The following is a 19,055-nucleotide window of genomic DNA, read 5'->3' as shown; positions in this document are numbered from 1 at the left end:
TTAGTTCATTTACCTCAGATTTTCCACCTCGTGGGTTGAAAAATAACTTTTTTTCCCTCCCAATGTGCAGCATGGATTCATATTAGTGCCTCGGCTATTGTGATCTGCAAATTGCATTTGATGTGATTTGAAAGGGAGGTAACTGGGTGCTGCTGTGCTCATTACATTTGAGCATACGATGTATCTTTAGTAGATATACATACACCCCAGGTCTCTCAGCATCAGAAACACTGGGGAGAGCGTTCACAACCCTTTTTAAAGGGAACTTGTAATTTTTCCCCCTTATTTTCTGTCACATAATCTTACAGTGGATGTTCTTATTAACCACGGCCAGGAGTTGGGAATTCAATATTATAGCCTCATAAATATGTATACGCAGTATAAGTAGCAGTATAAGATCAATAAGGAGTTTTTGGGACTATGAATTATGCAAAGTTATTCTAGCGGAGTCCCAAGAATAAAAATATAATAAGTTGGAAATGAGCGTAATGGGGCCCCTTTAACTTTGACTCAAATGGAATCAATTTAAACTTTAGGCAGTACGTCTCTCCACTTACGCTGAGAAAAACTGATAAAACTGTATATGTTTCCAAGATTCGTTTTCCACGCATATCACCTCAGAAACCCTCAAATCATAGAGTCATGCAGTTGAAAGTCATACTAAGCTCACCGCCCGCCACGCATTCGTACTCTTTTCTTCCTCTGGCTTTCATGTCCAGTTTGTCTCTTCCATCTAATCCCGGAGTACAGGTCCCTAAGGGGCCCCTCATCCCATGATGTAGGTGGGGGGCAAAACATCTCCAACCCTTTTTAACCCATTAAGACCGGGAACGCATCTGTGTGTCATTTTTTGATTTATTTGGCTATTTTAGAAAAATCGTGAAAATTTGTGTAAATGTTTGAATATATTCACCTGTTTCCTAGGCTGTGTGTTTTCCACTTCCTGTCGATTTCATTGGATATCATTGGTCATCTGACCAGTTTCATTGGATTTCATTGGATCAAATCGACAGGAAGTGGAAAACAGGTGAATATATTATTTTTTAAAACAAACATTTGTAAATCAAATGGGGATTCTACAAATGTCTTCTAAATCCTAACAGGTTTTTTTTTTTTTTCTACTTATGTTGCTATAATATCAGTGATTCTCCAACTTTTCCACGTCAAGGACCACCCGAAATGATATGTATTTGGCTGTGGACCCCATCTCAAAATATCTTGTTCCAGGGACCCTAACAAGCAAACATTTTTGCTTTCAAAAATATATATATTCAAAGATTTGCACAAATTTTCAAGATTTTTCAAAAATATCAGATATACAAGCTCATAGTGCGGCACTCGCTATGCCGCGCTATGAGCTTGTATATCTGCTATTTTTGAATAGCCAAAGTATAAAGTAATGGTTAAAGTGGCGAAAGTGACACAGACGCGTTCCCCGGTCTTAACGGCTTAAGTCTCCTTTGTAGCCCAGAACACGCCTGGAGAGCAGGGACCGTCAATTGGCACCATCAGACTTTGAACAAAAAAGAGCCCCCATTCCCTCACGTTGGCCCCGGGGCTGAGAGCTGGAAGACAGTGGAAATGCAACAACCACTGGGGACTGGGATAAAATGATTGCTCTTCGCACAGTTTGCTTGAGTCATTCAGGTTCACAGATTAAGTTTGCTATGCGGCAGTAGCAGAGAGCGCCTCAGGTTAATTTAGTTTCGAAGCAGTCTGCCGAGTGCTGATTTAGCTAAACTCTATGCTATACTTACTGCTCACACAACTGTAGGATTATTTATGTTAATCTGAAAAGTTTGCAATGTACTGTAATGATAAATGGTGTATAGTCAATTGAGGAGAAACATGCTGTACAGTAGCCTATATGTGTGCAATGTAAGTAGGTTAACATGAGATTCACTGTAAAAATAGGAATAGGAATTTGGCAAAAATAATGGTAAGTCCCTTTCCCACAAAATGAAAGGTGTATAAAAAATGTTTGCTAAGAAGTTTCCAATTGTGTGCCGTTGTTTTTGGTAGTATTATGCACTATCTGTATTAAAACGGGATAAATTAGGATTTAAAATCCTGTTCACTCACCGTGTTCCCAAAATACTGTTGTGCATTCAGTTCAGTGAACACGTTTGTAAAGTTGTGGGCAGTTATGTGGAGTCCTTTTTGAGGTTTATATTAGTCTGCACAGTGGTGATTTGGCTAAACAAAGTGTGTATTTGCTCAGTGCCCCAGGAAGAGGTACATTGGTACATTGAGTCTAAAGTTTGGAGTTGATTTCTCAGTATAGTATGTTGTACTATAGTTGTGATTTGATGGAAAAACATCCCACTAAAAAGGGATTAGCTAAAAGGAGTTTGTGAATAAGGTAATATATAATTCACTGTTTTGATTTCCCCCACTGTACTTCATCAAGAAGTGAATTTAAATGAATATGGAAAAGAAGAGAATAGAATAATGAAATTACATTTTGCATTTGCAGTTTAGCACCTGTAATATAATTTATCAAATGAATGTCATCGCTGTTGAACTCTGTGGTGGGATATTGAAGTGGACCATCACTATTAGTGGCCTTGGGAGTTTGCATTTCTAAAACTTGGCCACAAGGACACATTGTGAAAGGGAACAAAGCAAGTTGTCCATGATCAGACTTGTTTACCTGACTCTCTGGTGCATCTGCACCAAGGAGAGCATTCTAAAGGTACAAATCACTATGTATAGGAAGTATTTTCTACACACACACACACACACACACACACACACACACACACACACACACACACACACACACACACACACACACACACACACACACACACACACACACACACACACACACACACACTCTATCCCTCTCCAGACAAGTATTTCGTAGTTTTCTATTACCTATTCTCTTCATTGTGTATTTTCTTCCATTCATCTGTCTCTATCTTGCCCTCATGTCACTTTGTTTTCCTTGTTTCCTATTTATTGTTCTTTCCCCTGCCATCACCCCAGAGCATCTCCCTCTCTGACACCATCTCTCTCTCTCTCTCTCTCTCTTCCTCACTTTCTCTCTTTCTCTGACTCATCGTCCTGCAATCTCTGTCCCCTTCCCTCTCCTTTCCTCTATCTTGCTGTCCCCCTCTCTTCCTGTCTTCCCTAGCCTGGAGAGGTACATCGTGATTTATTGCTACAGAGTCCCAAAATAAGAAACCACAACCTCTGCAGGCTATCCATACTGTACCTGCAAAACTATATTTCACACACATTTCACTTTCATGTACCTGAAAAACTATTTTAGACCCTGGAAATGTATCTTCTAATACATTTCAGGGAAATCTATGTCCTTTAAAAAATCACACCCTGTGTGAAGGAAGCGGTGCCTTTGGGGCGGGGCTTAACGCATTTCAGTTCATCCCTATTGGTGGTCTGAGTCGACTTACCAAATTTGTACTCGGTAGCATGCTGCAAACTGGAATGATGGCTGTTTAAAGCCCAGCCAATGGGCAGACAGAGGGGGCGGGGCTTAAGTAATTACAGTTCGTCCCTATTGCTGGTTTTAGTCCATGTACAAAATTTGTACTCCGTAGCATGCTGCGAACTTGAGTTATGGCTGTTTGAAGGCCAGCCAATGGGAAGACAGAGGGGGCGGGGCTTCAGCAATTCATGCTGGTCCCTATTGGTGGTCTAAGTCCACATACCAAATGTGGACTTGGTGGCATGCTGCAAACTGGAGTTATAGCTGTTTAAAATCCCGTGCTCATCCCGTGCTCATACGGGCGCTGGGGGTCCCTGGACCCCTCTTTGATAACGTCAGCAAGTCATGCGCCTCGCTATTGGTGGTGTAAGTCCACATACCAAATTTGGACTTGGTGGCAGGCTTCAAACTGGAGTTATAGCTGTTTAAAATCCCGTGCCCTAAACGGGCGGACGGACAAAGCATACGCGGGGGGTCCCTGGACCCCGCTTTGATAACTTCAGCGATTCATGCTCGTCCCTATTGGTGGTGTAAGTCCACATACCAAATTTGGACTTGGTGGCAGGCTTCAAACTGGAGTTATAGCTGTTTAAAATCCCGTGCCCTAAACGGGCGGACTGACATAGCATACGCGGGGGGTCCCTGGACCCCGCTTTGATAACTTCAGCAATTCATGCTCGTCCCTATTGGTGGTGTAAGTCCACATACCAAATTTGGACTTGGTGGCAGGCTTCAAACTGGAGTTATAGCTGTGTAAAATCCCGTGCTCATCATCCCGTGCTGATACGGACGGACGGACATACGGACAAAGTCAAGCTTAGAGCGGTTGGCACCGCTAAAAAAATGTAGGGCTACGTTTCAGTATAGTCAGATTCTCCTTCTCTGTCTTAGGGGTCATGTCCACCAAGACGTTTTTTCCTGAGTGCAGTGCATGTTTTTTGTCCATTTTGTCCATTTTGTCTATTTTGCGCTACGTGTTCATGCCTGCCGTTTAACTCTGGGCATTTGGAAGCATTTTTAGCAGGGCGCCTTGTGTTTTTTAAGCTGGGAAAACATGTTTTGGTGAGGTGGACACACAGCCTTTTAGTGTTGGCAGAGTGGACAGGAGGGCCACATTCCACTGGATCAGTATCATTAGCACCATATGTAGTCAGAAAGTGTCCCTCGCCTCTCTCCCCCCCTCCCCTCTCTCTCTCTCTCTCACACACGCATGAACGCACGCCCGCAACACACACACACACACACACACACACACACACACACACACACACACACACACACACACACACACACACACACACACACACCTGTCGAAGGTGTCATCTATATCTAACAGGGGATCAAAGCAGTTCTATGTCATCTGACTCTATTACCATCAGGTGTGTGTGTGTGTGTGTGTGTGTGTGTGTGTGTGTGTGTGTGTGTGTGTGTGTGTGTGTGTGTGTGTGTGTGTGTGTGTGTGTGTGTGTGTGTGTGTGTGTGTGTGTGTGTGTGTGTGTGTGTGTGCTTTAGTTTGTACATTTGTGTGTATTACTGTATGAGAGAGTGTATGTTTGTGTACATTGTGTCTGAGATCCTGTGTGGTGATGTGTGTGTGTGGGGGGGGGGGGGCGGGGTTATCTCTGTCAGTAGTGGGGTAAGTGTCGTGACTTCACAGCTCCTGAACAGAACCCTTATCAGCTCTCTGTCTCTCAGCTCTTATTTTAATCTGCCCTTATTTTTGCACCGGAGGGTGGAATATCTCCCCTGGCTGTTGTCCGGGGGTCGTAGACTGCATCTGGGTCTCAAGCGTGTCTGAGAGTGGTCAGCTGTCTGTCTGTCTGTATGTTTCTGTCTATCTGTCCTGTCACGTCTGTCTGCTGAATTCCTAACATCGTGGGGGAAAAAAGGAAGAATATATATATATATGTAAAGTGATATGTTCAGTCTCTGGGTATCTATGTGCAATGATATTCTGCTGTCTATACATAGAGTCACAGCAGCTCCTGTCTCACTGCCATGTCCAGAGAACTCACCATTTCATTCATTGATCTATCTATCTGTCTATCAGTGGTGGGAAGTAACTAAGTACAGTTACTTAAGTTCTGTACTTAAGTATACATGTTGAGGTATTTGTACTTTACTTGAGTATTTCCAATTTCCAAAACGTTTACTTCTACTCCACTACAGCTCGGATCCAAATATTGTACTTTTACTCCACTACATTTATTTGAAAACTTTAGTTACTAGTTACTTTTTAGATTTTGATTATCCTACTATAATTCTAGTAACCTCTGTCTGTAGTGGTGAGTAGGTGAGTACGTGAGTACGTGAGTGAAGCTACCCGGTTCTCCTCAGTGGCTGGAGCAATTGCTCTGATTTTGCACACAGCCATTGACCATTACCATCTGAACGCAACTGTGAAGCCCGTTTTTCAATTTCATCAAATCTCAGCTTCTTATTAGCGTTTATGTGTCAAACAATGTCGCCATGGTTACGGGCCTGCCCAGCTATGGGACGAACTGCCTCCCGGGTTGCCAGATCATGTGCGCATATCCCCCCACGGATGCGCTGCGCCGACCGGGTATGGTCTAGTTATTACAAAACATACATTAGCCACTTCAGCATATACATTTCTGCCATTTGAAAATAGCCGATCTACAAGCTCACAATGCGTCGCGTTGCGACGCATTGTGAGCTTGTAGATCTGCTATTTTCTAAAGTTTTTTCCACATTTTATACATTTGAAAACTTGTGAAACGGGACATTCTGCACAATGAGTACTTTTACTTTTGGTACCTTAAGTACATTTTGATACCAATACTTTTGTACTTTTACTCAAGTCAATTTTGAATTCCGGACTTTTACTTGTAAGGGAGTATTTCTACATTGCAGTATTGATACTTTTACTTAAGTAAAACATTTTAGTACTTTTTCCACCACTGTCTATATATCTATCTATCTACCGTGTCTGTCTGTCTGTCTGTCTGTCTGTCTGTCTGTCTCTAACCTCAACCCTCTTGCCTCCACCCTAGCCTGTTAATTCCTATAGAATGTGTTACAGTAGTTTTGTGTAGACAGCTGCGTCAGCAGTGTGTTGACTGAGGGGTGGTGGTGGGGGGGGGGGGGAGTGTTGGAGATTACTGGGTCAACGGAAAAATACTTTTGTTGACTGTTGCCATAGCAGCAGTGTGGATTCCTGCTTTTTTTGTGTGAGAGCTTGCATCCAGAGGTGTCTGTGCTATGACCGCAAATTCTCCTAACACAATATTTTTTGCTCCTCTAGAGAGATATAATTATATCAGGATGTAATCTCGCAAAGCGCTGGAATGTCGTGCACACTGCCAATAGGTGACGGAAGTACCCCCACTCATTTATTTGATACAGTTTTATACTTTTTAAATGTATTTAACTCAAATTATATAGTGGAAGCCAATGTGATTCTTGCCCAATTGTGGAGTACGTCTTATCATAGACCAGTGGTTCTCAAACCTTTTTATGTCAAGGGCCCCCATATTGTGTATTTGTATTTGGCTGCAGACCCCCCCATCTGAAAACGTTTTGTGCCAGGGACCCCAGAAGAGAAGACTTGTGTTATAAAAAAAAATCCAATACTTTTTTTTTAAAATGCTCAAAAATAAGCAGATGTCGGCCCGGACCGCTGACGTAGCGGTCCGGGCACCTATAGGCTGCAATGAAGCCTGACAGCATGTCGCAGGTTCGAGTCCCAATCCCGATGACCTTTTGCTGCGTGTCTCTCCCCGTCTCTCTCTCTCCCCATTTCCTGTCAACATACTGTATACTATCAATAAAGGCATAACCCCCCCCCCCCCACAACCAAAAAATAGCAGATGTACAAGCTTGCAGCACGGCACGAAGTGACGCGCTGCGAGCTTGTACATCTGCTATTTTTTTTAATAGCCAACGTGTAAATGAATAAAGTGGTTAAAGCGATTGTGATGCTGCATTAACACATTTTGCTGGGGACCCCCTGGAACCACCCCGCCCCACCCCCAAGGACCACTGGGGGTCCCCGGACCCCCATTTTGAGAACCACTGTCGTAGACTACTGACGTCACAGTCCGACGAGATCCGCCCTGGAGCCACGCCGTTCCCATGTGGACGCCGAGGTCCACACCATTCGATTTTTTCATGTTCTTTCTGTTTTTATTACTCATTTAATCACTGCTGTTTTATCACCTGTGTTTCATCACAGTACAATGAATACAGTTTTTACGGCATGGCATACCGAGATCAACATGATGCAATTTCTACTTAATTTCTTAATGGATTGTAAACTTGAGAATAGAGCTCTGGTTGATACCGACAATACGCCTCTCCGACCTACTACTTACTTAGTACTTAGAATAAACGTTCACAATTTTCCTTCAACATTTTTGTTAAATGCTATTTTTGTTTCCCTTGAAGGAATGAATGAAATCTTTATTTTGAACATTTTAAAATTAGACAACCAAGTAAAAACATTTAAAATAAATGCAATATAATATAAATGCAAAACAAATCAAAAACATCCTCCCAGGCAACAACAAAATACTATAATTCTACATTATAGTATTTTTTTAATAGTATATTTTAGTTTCCCTTGTGAGAGTTCAAGAGAGTTCCCTCATTTCTGTCCAGTTTACCAGGCGTCATCTGGGAGTGCAGTGTACTATAGAATAGCACTCGCTAATGTCTTTCAAAGCGATGCCAAATGAATCTCTTGGAGCCCAATGCATTGTGTGTGTGAGGATTTATGAGTTCATTTTTCTCAGTTGCTTTCTCACCCACATATCAACTCGGGCTCCATCGCATTCCTTCCTGACACATTACTGAGTTTAAGTTTCCTGCGGGAGAGGTTTTTCAGGAGAGCATAGCAAGAAGGACGGCTTCGTGAAGACGATCACAGCCTTGGACCAGCTCTTTACATGTCCCTCTCTCCATCTCTCAGGCTCTGTGCTCATGTACTGTATCTCCCTCTCTCCATTTCACAGGGTTTGTTTTTTTCTCCCTCTGGTCCTCCATGTCTGCTCTCCTTTCTCTCCTCTTCCTCTCTCATTCTCTGTCTGCATGTCACTTTCAACTTTCTCCGACTCCCACCCCTCTCCTCCTGTGTCTCCCTCAGGGAGCAGTGGAAGACAGTGTTTATGGTTTCATGCACACATTGAATACTGAATCCTGATTACAGTTTTTGCTATCTACAGCTAACTTGCTACCTATTGAATAACTAACCCCCCCCCCCGCTGAACATACAAAAATGTTGCTCTTATGCCAGCGGTTCTCAAACATTTTCATGTCAAGGACCCCCAAAATGATATGTATTTGGCCGCGGACCCCCATCTCAAATATTTTGTTTCAGGGACCCCCAGAAGCAAAGATTTTAGTTGCAAATGTTCGCTTAAAAGAAAATATATATATTCAAAGATTTGCACACATTTCCCCAATTTTTCAAAAATAGCAGATCTACAAGCTCATAGCGCGACAACCAAAGTATAAAAGGTTACAATTATTGTGATGCTATATTCACACATTTTTGCTGGGGACCCCCTGGAATCCTGACATACAGGTAACAGGTAACATATGTCAGTCTCAACGGTGGTGATACAGAGTTAATCAGAGCATTTCCATGACCACAGAAGTAAACAAACATGGTGCCTGTGGAGGAATGTGTACTGCTGCACCCACTGCACTGCACAGAAGGAAGACGTCTAGTTTACAGAAGGACGAGGTCGATGCCACAGGCATATTTGGAAACGATGCAAGTCGTGAACGATGACATTTGGGAATGCATGGTCCACCCGGTTATCCAATACCCGTTGTACTTGTTGTCAAAGTACTCATTGCACCTGTTGCCCAGCCCACGAGGGCTGACTTGGCATTATATCATCATAATGTTATCAATATTGTGATACGAGACTAGTCTGTGTTTTGGATATTGTAATATCGTGATATGACTACGTGTTGTCTTTTCCTGGTTTTAATCACTTTTATACTTAAGATTTATACTCAATCTGTGAGCTTGTAAATCTGCATTTTGTGTTGTTTTGAGTAACTTTTTTAAAATTATTTCCCCCCTTTTTTATTGGTTAAAAAACATGATAATCTTTTTTTGATAAGATTTCAAAAATCACACCGATATATAAATGATACATTCACAACAGGAACAAAAATAACGTGTGTGTGTGTGTGTGTGTGTGTGTGTGTGTGTGTGTGTGTGCGTGCGTGCGTGCGCGTGCGCGCGTGCGTGTGTGGTTATACAGTATAGGTTTAACTGGAGTAAGGCTTATGGATAGGAGAATCACTGGGTGATGAATTTAGGATTGAAGATAATGGATGAATCCAGACCAGATGGGGGGGTGTGTCTATTGTGTTGGTGTCCAGGGATATGTAGTCTATTATTACGTTTTTCCTGTGAGCAATGTTTTTGTTTCCCTTTGATTTCCAATTCACGAGGATAGTTTTCTTGGCAGCAGTTAGGGCCGTCTATTGTGTTCATTGTTTTAATCCATGTTCTGATATATCACCTAGTTAGTGGGACGTGGCAGCCCAGGAAACGTGACAGAGATTTAATGACTTCTTTCCAAAACTGTGCTACTGGTGTGCACTCCCAAGTGGCGTGAATGTAATTATCAGGATTATTCTGTGTGCACTGTGAACAGTTCATTATAATCTTTTTATCATCCCAATATGTCATCGTCACAATATTAATATCAAAGTATTTTGTAAAAAAATATATATATATTTAATTTTGTCCATTTATCTCTCAGCCCTACCCACCACCATAGTACTTAGAGGCTATAGTCTATGATGTCACTACTATGATGTCATATTGATGAGAATGAGCATATCGGTCAGATCAGCGGTTTCTGGACAACCGGATCTACATATATGCCCTTATATGGGCATATCGTTCGGATTGGCGGTTCTGGACAACTACCAAATCGATCGGGCTGTTCTCAAGATACGTGGGGGACAGATAACGCACACACGCAGAGTTTTACGTAATTTATAGATGGATTATAAGAGCACTGGGGCACCCTGGTGGCTCACCTGGTCACCTGGTTAATACCATTAAGGCTCATTCCTTAAACCATTGGTTCTCAAAGTGGGGTCCGGGGACCCCCAGGGGTCCTTGGGGGTGTTCCAGGGTCTCCCCAGCAAAATGTGTTAATATAGCATCATAATCATTTTAACCTTTTATACTTTGGCTATTTTTGAAAAATCGTATTTTCTTTTGCAAATCTTTGAATATATATACATTTTAAAAGCCAACATTTGTAACTCAAATCTTTGCTTCTGGGGGGTCCCTGGAACAACATATTTTGAGATGGGGGTCCGCGGCCAAATGCATATCATTTTGGGGGTCCTTGTCATGAAAAAGTTTGAGAACCACTGCCTTAAACAGTCCTGATTCGAATCCGACCTGAGGGCCTTTGCTGGGTGTCATTCCCCATGTCTCTCTCCTGCCATTTCATATCTTTCTCCACTGTCGCTATATCAAATAAAGACTTGAAAAGGCCCCCAAAAATAACTAAAATATAACTACTTTATGGAGCACAACCACATTTAGCACACCGTAGAACAAACCCATGGACCATAAAAATAAAAATAAAGTGGTATTCCTGCAACGATGTGCAGTAAAAAGTGGGACTCGTGCTACTATGGTTCCATCTGTACTTGTCTCATGCAGCGGAGATAGGGCCGACTCAGAAAGTTGCATGTTCAGCAGGATAAAAAAAAGTGTGAGTCGTATAGAAAGTTGAGGTGACTGCAGACAGAATGTCCTTTATGTGGTTGAGAGAGAGGAGAAGTGCCTGGTAGAGACTCTTGTCAAAGAAAGGAAAGGTCTATAATGTGGTTCCTCAGTGTCTGTCAAGAATTCAAAGATGTCTGTCTCAAGCCGTCTCACCTTCTGTCCGTTACTCTTCATTCTGTGACATCGTTTGTGTCCTCTCTCCGCACACTTTCCATATCTTGTTCCCTGGCATGTCAGTTCCTCTTCACATCTTCATTTCCTCACTCGTTATGTCTCTCTCTCTCTCTCTCTTCTCTCTCTCTCTCTCTCTCTCTCTCTCTCTCTCTCTCTCTCTCTCTCTCTCTCTCTCTCTGCACTCTCTCCATGCAGTTCCATCACTTCTTTGCAGTGGTGGAAAAAGTATTCACATATTTTACTTAAGTAAAAGTATCAATACTGCAATGTAGAAATACTCTGTTACAAGTACATGTCTGGAATTCAAAATTTACTTGACTAATAGTGCAAAAGTATTGGTATAAAAATTTACTTAAAGTACCAAAAGTACTCATTATGCTGAATGTCCCATTTCACAAGATTTCAAATGTATAAAAAATCATTTGAAAATAGCCGATCTACAAGCTCACAATGCGTCGCGATGCAACGCATTGTGAGCTTGTAGATCGTCTATTTTCAAATGGCCAAAATGCATATAGGGCTGAAATGTATGTTTTGTAATAATAATCAACATCTACAAAGTAACTAGTAACTGAAGTGTTCAAATAATTGTAGTGGAGTAAAAGTACAATGTTTGCCTCTGAGATGTTGTGGAGTAGAAGTAAAAGTATTGGAAATTGGAAATACTCAAGTAAAGTACGAATACCTCAAAATTGTACTTATAAAGTACGAATACCTCAAAATTGTACTTAAGTACAGTACTTAAGTAAATGTACTTTTACTTTTACTTTCCCAACACTGCTTCTTAGTCTTTCTCTCCGTTTGTCTCTCCTTGTATCTGTTTCCCAAATCACATCTTGACTGTGCTGCATTGTCTCTACTGACCTCTCCTCTGTCCCTTCTCTCTCCTGGAGAGAAGGGGAGAGAACTGGATTACGTGCCTCTCTCATTAGAATCAATGAGGCTGTCCTAACAAGCTGCGAGTGTCAAAAGGTGAGGGGAGCGCCTGTTATCCTCGCTGCATTGATGGACACTCTGTCTCTTATTTTTTGACACGGCAAGAACCACCTAGCCCTGGGGTCCTCTGCCGTTCTATTAACCCTTTAAGACAGGGGGACGCATCTGTGTCATTTTAAGATTTCTTTGGGCTATTCAAAAATAGCAGATATACAAGCTCATAGCGCGGCACCGAGTGCTATGAGCTTGTAGATCTGCAATTTTTTTTTCAAATCGTGGAAACTTTGTGCAAATCTTGGAATATATGTTTTAAGACGAACATTTTAAACTCCGATCTGTGCTTCTGGGGGGTCCCTGCCTGGAACAACATATTTTGAGATGGGGGTCCGCGAGCCAAATACATATAATTGTGGGTGTTCCTTGACATGGAAAAGTTTGAGAACCACTCATATAGCGACATACGTTTTTCAGAAAACTGTTAGGATTTAGAAGACATTTGTAGAATCCCCAGAAGCAAATTTGATTAGCACACATTTTCAAAAATGTTCAAAAATTGCAGATCTACAAGCTCTTAGCGTGGCACTCGGTGCCGCACTATGAGCTTGTAGATGTACGGGCTGTAAATGGAGAAAGTGCAAACACCAGGTTGAAGTTTCACTGCCCCTATAGACACTTGCTGGTTTAGGTTGTGACCAGGCTCTTCTCTTCACAGATGAGTGAGGCTGGGAACGAGGCTATATAACCATAGGTTGTTAATGTAACCGGTGACAGCAGAGATAGGTTGCTAATAATAATAATAATAGAACTGTTGTCTAGGCTTGTGTGTGTGTGTGTGTGTGTGTGTGTGTGTGTGTGTGTGTGTGTGTGTGTGTGTGTGTGTGTGTGTGTGTGTGTGTGTGTGTGTGTGTGTGTGTGTGTGTGTGTGTGTGTGTGTGTGTGTGTGTGTGTGTGTGTGTGTGTGTGTGTGTGTCAATGAGAAACAGAATGAGGCGTTGAGTGAAAGAGAGCGGGTGAGAGCCATTTCAGTTGTATAATAGTGTGTAATTGAGAGATTGTATGAGATGCTGTGGCTAAAGAAGGAGAAAGCTTTTTTTGTGTCTCTGGAAGAGAGAGAGTGGCTGCAGGCTGCAGCCACAGTGTTATGCCTATGATAAATTACATGATACACTTGTGTATGCGGGCTCTGTGCACAGCACAAACTAGTAATAGTTTAACACTAAATGCAGAACAACAATGCAGCCAATACACTACTATACTGTACATTGGACACAACATTCATTCAAACAATAAACTACAGTAGACAGTATAAAAAGATAACGGATGAATTTCCATTTAGTTCTCAGTATTTGAGATGAATAACAATGTAGGAGAGATAGCAAATACTGTACATCCAGTGTAACCGGAGTAGGAATGATACATGATACTCAGGGTAACACTTATGGGTGTACTGAGCACACATTTTAGTCAGGAGTGTGCCTGAAATGTGTTTGCATAAGTAATGCAACCTTTTTACAAAAGGAAATGGCCGCACAGAAATGAGGCCAGCATAAGATCAGGATTTAACGTTATGAAGCGGTGAGCAAACACACCGCATGAAGTAAACAGACAAAACATTGCAGCCCCTTCATGCATGCAGATCTCCTTCTGTACAAAAAATGCCTTGATTTCTATCGCGGAATGAATTGCAAAGCAACACTCAGATGTACAGATATTCTAACCTCCTGGCAAGTTGGCGACTATCAGTGGTGGAAAGTAATCAAGTACATGTACTCAAGTACTGTACTTAAGTACAATGTTGAGGTATTTGTACTTTACTTGAGTATTTCCAATTTCCAATATTTTTACTTCTAATCGACTACAGTACAGAGGCAAATATTGTACTTTTACTCCATTGCTATTATTTGACCACTTTAGTTATTAGTTACTTTGTAGATTTAGATTACAAAAAACACACAACTTCAGCCCTTAAAATTTTGGCTATTTGAAAATAGCCGATCTGTTGTGAGCTTGTAGTTGTTCATCACGACGGCACCAATAACAGGAGTGTCAACACAGGTGTCTATAGCTAGAAGAAGGCCTACGGGCATGTTGTGGTGGGATTGGTACAGACTGGCAGTTTGAGGGGATGTGTGTTTGTGTGTAATGTGTGGTGTGTGTCCAACAAATCGAAGCAGATCTATCTGTCTGAATAGTTTGTTTTCAGGCAAGCAGTGATGTGACATACCAGCAGTATGTCAGTTAATGGAAGGGCATTTATTTTTTACAGTTGGATATCACCTTAAATTTAAAGAAATGAGTAACTGAGCATCTACCTTTTCATATAAAAACGGATTATTAAAAAATATATGGAATTTGAACTGTCAACATATTCTCAATATAAGAGAAAAAGACACGGAATAGTACTCTTGCAACTACAGCGACTCTTACATTTCCTTATTTTAACAGTTTATTCAATTTTAACTTCCTTAGGCTCAATAACATATCACCATCCTATATTAAAATTGGCTAATAGTACGACCGGCCGGCCTTCGGACCATGTCATAACACACATGTCACTATGACTCAGCCATAACCATATAAGGAGTAACCAATGCAGCTACGCCCAAATATGGAATGTGTTGTCTAACCTCAATGTGTCATGGTGGCATCAGGCGCAAACAAATCAGTCAGCTCCATATATGGGCACAAAAGGGGGCATGCCCATATATGGGCATGTACTGATGACATCAGGGATCTCTATATATGGGCATATGAGGGGGAGAGAGATACGGTGTGACATGCAGCAAAGGTCGTCCAGATCGGAATTGGAACCCGCGACTCGCTGTCAAGCTGCATTAGAGCCTATATGTGGTATGAGCCCAGACCGCTAGGCCAGCGGGAGCCCAACATTTGAGTTTTTTAATCATCTATGTCTGTTGCAGTCAGTCAGTGGGGAGCTTGATTGGTGTGACTCCAGAGACACTGAGCACTGGATCGCCATGGAAACCAGAGGCACAGTGCTGCGTCAGATTGTCCATTAGTCACTTAACCCATTCAATCCGGGAACGCATCTGTGTGTCATTTATAGATTTCTTTGGCTATTCAAAAATAGCAGATCTGCAAGCTTGTGGCGCGGCACAGAGTGCCGCTCAAATCTTTGCTTCTGGGGATTCTACAAATGTCTTCTAAATCCTAACAGTTAAAAAAAAAAGCGTATGTTGCTTCTCAACCACCACCACCCAAAATGATATGTATTTGGCCGTGGACTCCCATCTCAAAATGTTTTGTTCCAGGGACCCCCAGAAGCAAAGATTTTAGTTAAAAATGTTCGCTTTAAAAATGTATATATTCAAAGATTTGCACACATTTTCACGATTTAAAAAAATAGCTGATATTAAAAAACGAGCTAAAAGAGCTTGTATATCTGCTATTTTTGAGTAGCCAAAGAAATCTAAAAATGACACACAGATGCGTTCCCGGTCTTAAAGGGTTAATGCTATATTGTACTATTGTAGGTTGTCTCAATTAATGGAACCTTTTGGAAAAAAACACTTCCTAATAATGGCTACTGTACCTGCCAATAGTCTATCCTTCTAAATGAGAGAGAGCCAGTGTCTAGTCTGACCTAACCACACATTTGTCTCCATCAGTGATTCTCAACCATTTCTTGGATCAGGGCTCACTTGAAAATCTCAAAAGCGTTCATGGCCCACCCATCTGACCACTTAACACGGTAGCCGAAAGGCTGCATGCATTTTCAGAGCATGTTTATTTTAATCCATCGTGTTCCGGCTTGGATCAATGGAAGTAACGTTTCTATTTATCAGTATCAGTATGTAAACCATTTTTTCCCCAAGGTTTTAAAGAAAATACAATTAAAAGAAGCTCCCAGTCAAGGCTTTATTAACGTTTCGACACAAGGTCTTCTTCAGAATCTGAAGAAGACCTTGTGTCGAAACGTTAATTGAAGCCTTGACTGGGAGCTTCTTTTAAATTTAGCAGTGTGCGGACTATTATTTCTTATATATTTCCACTGTTGGTCCTGCACCTGCCGTCCAGTGGATGTGCCAGTTTTATTGTTTCTTTAAAGAAAATAATACCATGACATGGTTTTAGGCTACATTAGCACTTTAAACCTGTACTACAGTTGACTATTGGCTATTTAAAAATAGCCAATCTACAAGTTCACAGTAAGGTCATAGTGCGTCACCGAGTGCCACGCTATGAGCTTGTAGATCTGCTATTTTTTTTAAATCCCTGGCACAAAATTGTTTTGAGATGGGGGGTCCGCAGCCAAATACATATCATTTTGGCTGCGGATGTCTTTGACATGAAAATGTTTGAGAACCACTGGTCTACATGCCATGCAGGGAACACCTACTCCAGATTGTGGTCAACTAGGTATAGTTTCTGCATATTCTCATCTGGATATGCTGATATGTTGTTGGTACATTTCTTTGCATGAGCCCATGTGTTATTTTTGAGTGCCAGTGCTTCACCACCAGGCTTGCGCACTGATGACGCACCAAATCACTAAAAGCTCTCGTGAGATAGTACTGTAGGCTTAACGTTACCAGTATGACAAAATGCACCTGCATCTGCTCCTGCCGTTTTCATTTCAATTGCGTACACACTGGAGGATGTCTCAAGAAGCATTTCAGCAACAGCCATGTAAGGTAATAGGCGACTCCAACCTCATTTTAACCTGGGGCGAGAACTAGATGAGACACACGCCCACACGGCGCGCACAACATACACACAGACAAAGACGTGCGTACACACATACAACACTACAGTATACCGTACTTGTAGATAGACACTCAACAAAACGTACACACACACACACACACACACACACACACACACACACACACACACACACACACACACACACACACACACACACACACACACACACACACACACACACACACACACACACACACACACACACACACACACACAGTGACATACAGTATACACACAAAGAAACCCATTCAATACCACACATACCAAGATAAACACATAAACCACAGTGTTCCGTACCTCAAAACCGGTCGTCCCCTGCCCTCCAGGCAGAGTGGGGTGTGGACTGAAACAATACAGAGGACATCCTGTCTTTCGGTCAGGTGTCTCAGTGTCGGATGTTCCCTTTCACTATCTCTCTCTCTCTCACTCTCACTCACACTCTCACTTTCACACTTTCACACTTTCTCTCTCACACACACACACACACACACACACACACACACACACACACACACACACACACACACACACACACCTTCCTAAAACACACCATTATCACTTTGCTGGTTGTTCAAGGTCCATTCATTCCTTTGTATCTCCCTCCATCTCTCTATCTCTTTCCGTTGTCTATCTTTCCATCCCTCTTCATCTCTCCCCTCAGTCCATTCACTGATTTGTCCCTCCATCTCCCTCTCTCTGTCACTCTCTCTCCCTGCCTACTGCATCATGGCGGTAGAGTTGTCACGATCCTAAAATTGTACTTGTCAAGTACAATTGTCGTAAAATAATTGCGATAAACAATTTAAATGTGTTTTTGGCAAAAACTGCACTGAGCAAACAAATAACTTACCTACCAATGATCTTTAATCAGGGGTCTTCAAAGTTTGTTTTGCCAAGGACCCCCTAGCTGAGAGAGAGATGAAGCAGGGACCCCCACTACATATTGTGTAAAATTGTGTTGCAGGTTAAACTATTTCATAGATTTCATAGATAGCTGGATTCATGTTAATGTGTATTTTTAGATAGTTAACCTTTAAAACCCTCATTTTAGTCAACTTGGCCGTTGGCTCTGTACTTGGTTGGCTCTGTTTCCCTCCACACAGACTCTCGGAAAATAGCCGCTGCGAGGCGTTGTGAGCTTGTAGATCTGCTATTTTCGGCTAATGTTCCCCACCGCTCAAAGATTTGGCGGACCCCCTGTAGTAACTCTAAGGACCCCCTAGGGGTCCCGGACCCCCTGTTGAAGACCACTGATCTAAAAAAACTAATCATAATGTACTGTGGCCAAAATAGGCATTGTGTGACCTTGTAGATGCTGCTATTTCCGTTTGAAAATGTCTGAACATTTTTCAACATGGAAACGATTATGAAGATTATGCAAGATGATTGCGATCATCTCAAATAATTGCGATAGGCCTACATGGTGGTGGTGTTTGACAGGTGGTTTTGTTGTCTCCCTGCAGACCCCCGTCTCTCCGGATGACAGCCAGACCCCCAGCAGCAGGAGGAGGAGATGGAGAAGTGGGAGTAGGGATGGAGCAGCAGCTCCTCCGGCCGTCCAGCGCGGCCATCAGCGAGACCTCCACCTCCGTCACCTCCTCTACGGTGGACACCACCTCCACGACCAAGGTCAGTGACTTTGGAGAGTTGTGTGTGTGTGTGTGTGTAGAGCAGTGGTTCTCAAACCTTTTCATGTCAAGGACCACCCAAAATTATATGTATTTGGACCCCCATTTCAAAATATTTTGTTCCAGGAACCCCCCCCCCCCCCCCCCCCCCCAGAAGCAAAGATTTGAGTTACAAAATGTTCGCTTTAAAAATGTATATATTCAAAGGTTTGCACAAATTTTCACGATTTTTCAAAAATAGCAGATCTACAAGCTCATAGCGCTATGAGCTTCATATCATTCATGGGTTAGGGAAGAGCGCCCTCTAGCGTAAATTCTAAAAAATATATATATTTTAGGACGTATACTGTATACGTACTTTTTCCACCTGTTCATTTTACGTACTTATTGGGAAGATGTT

The 19,055-nt window shown here is 42.1% G+C and overlaps 1 protein-coding gene across 12 annotated transcripts in view; it reads left to right on the top strand.

Moving 5' to 3' along the window:
• plekha7a (pleckstrin homology domain containing, family A member 7a) overlaps nucleotides 1–19,055 on the top strand; it is a 189,053-nt gene that overhangs the window by 108,099 nt on the left and 61,899 nt on the right. For all 12 annotated transcript variants that reach the window (XM_084058989.1, XM_084058992.1, XM_084058986.1 and 9 more), the window contains one exon: nucleotides 18,491–18,656. In XM_084058989.1, coding sequence (XP_083915115.1) covers nucleotides 18,491–18,656 — 166 coding nt within the window. The remainder of the gene's footprint in view (nucleotides 1–18,490; nucleotides 18,657–19,055) is intronic.

This window comes from Gymnoscopelus microlampas (assembly GCF_963454915.1).
Source record: "Gymnoscopelus microlampas genome assembly, chromosome: 6".
In the NCBI taxonomy this organism is placed as follows: domain Eukaryota; kingdom Metazoa; phylum Chordata; class Actinopteri; order Myctophiformes; family Myctophidae; genus Gymnoscopelus; species Gymnoscopelus microlampas.
Note: the sequence above shows the minus strand (reverse complement) of the source record. Positions and strands in the feature narration are given on the sequence as shown.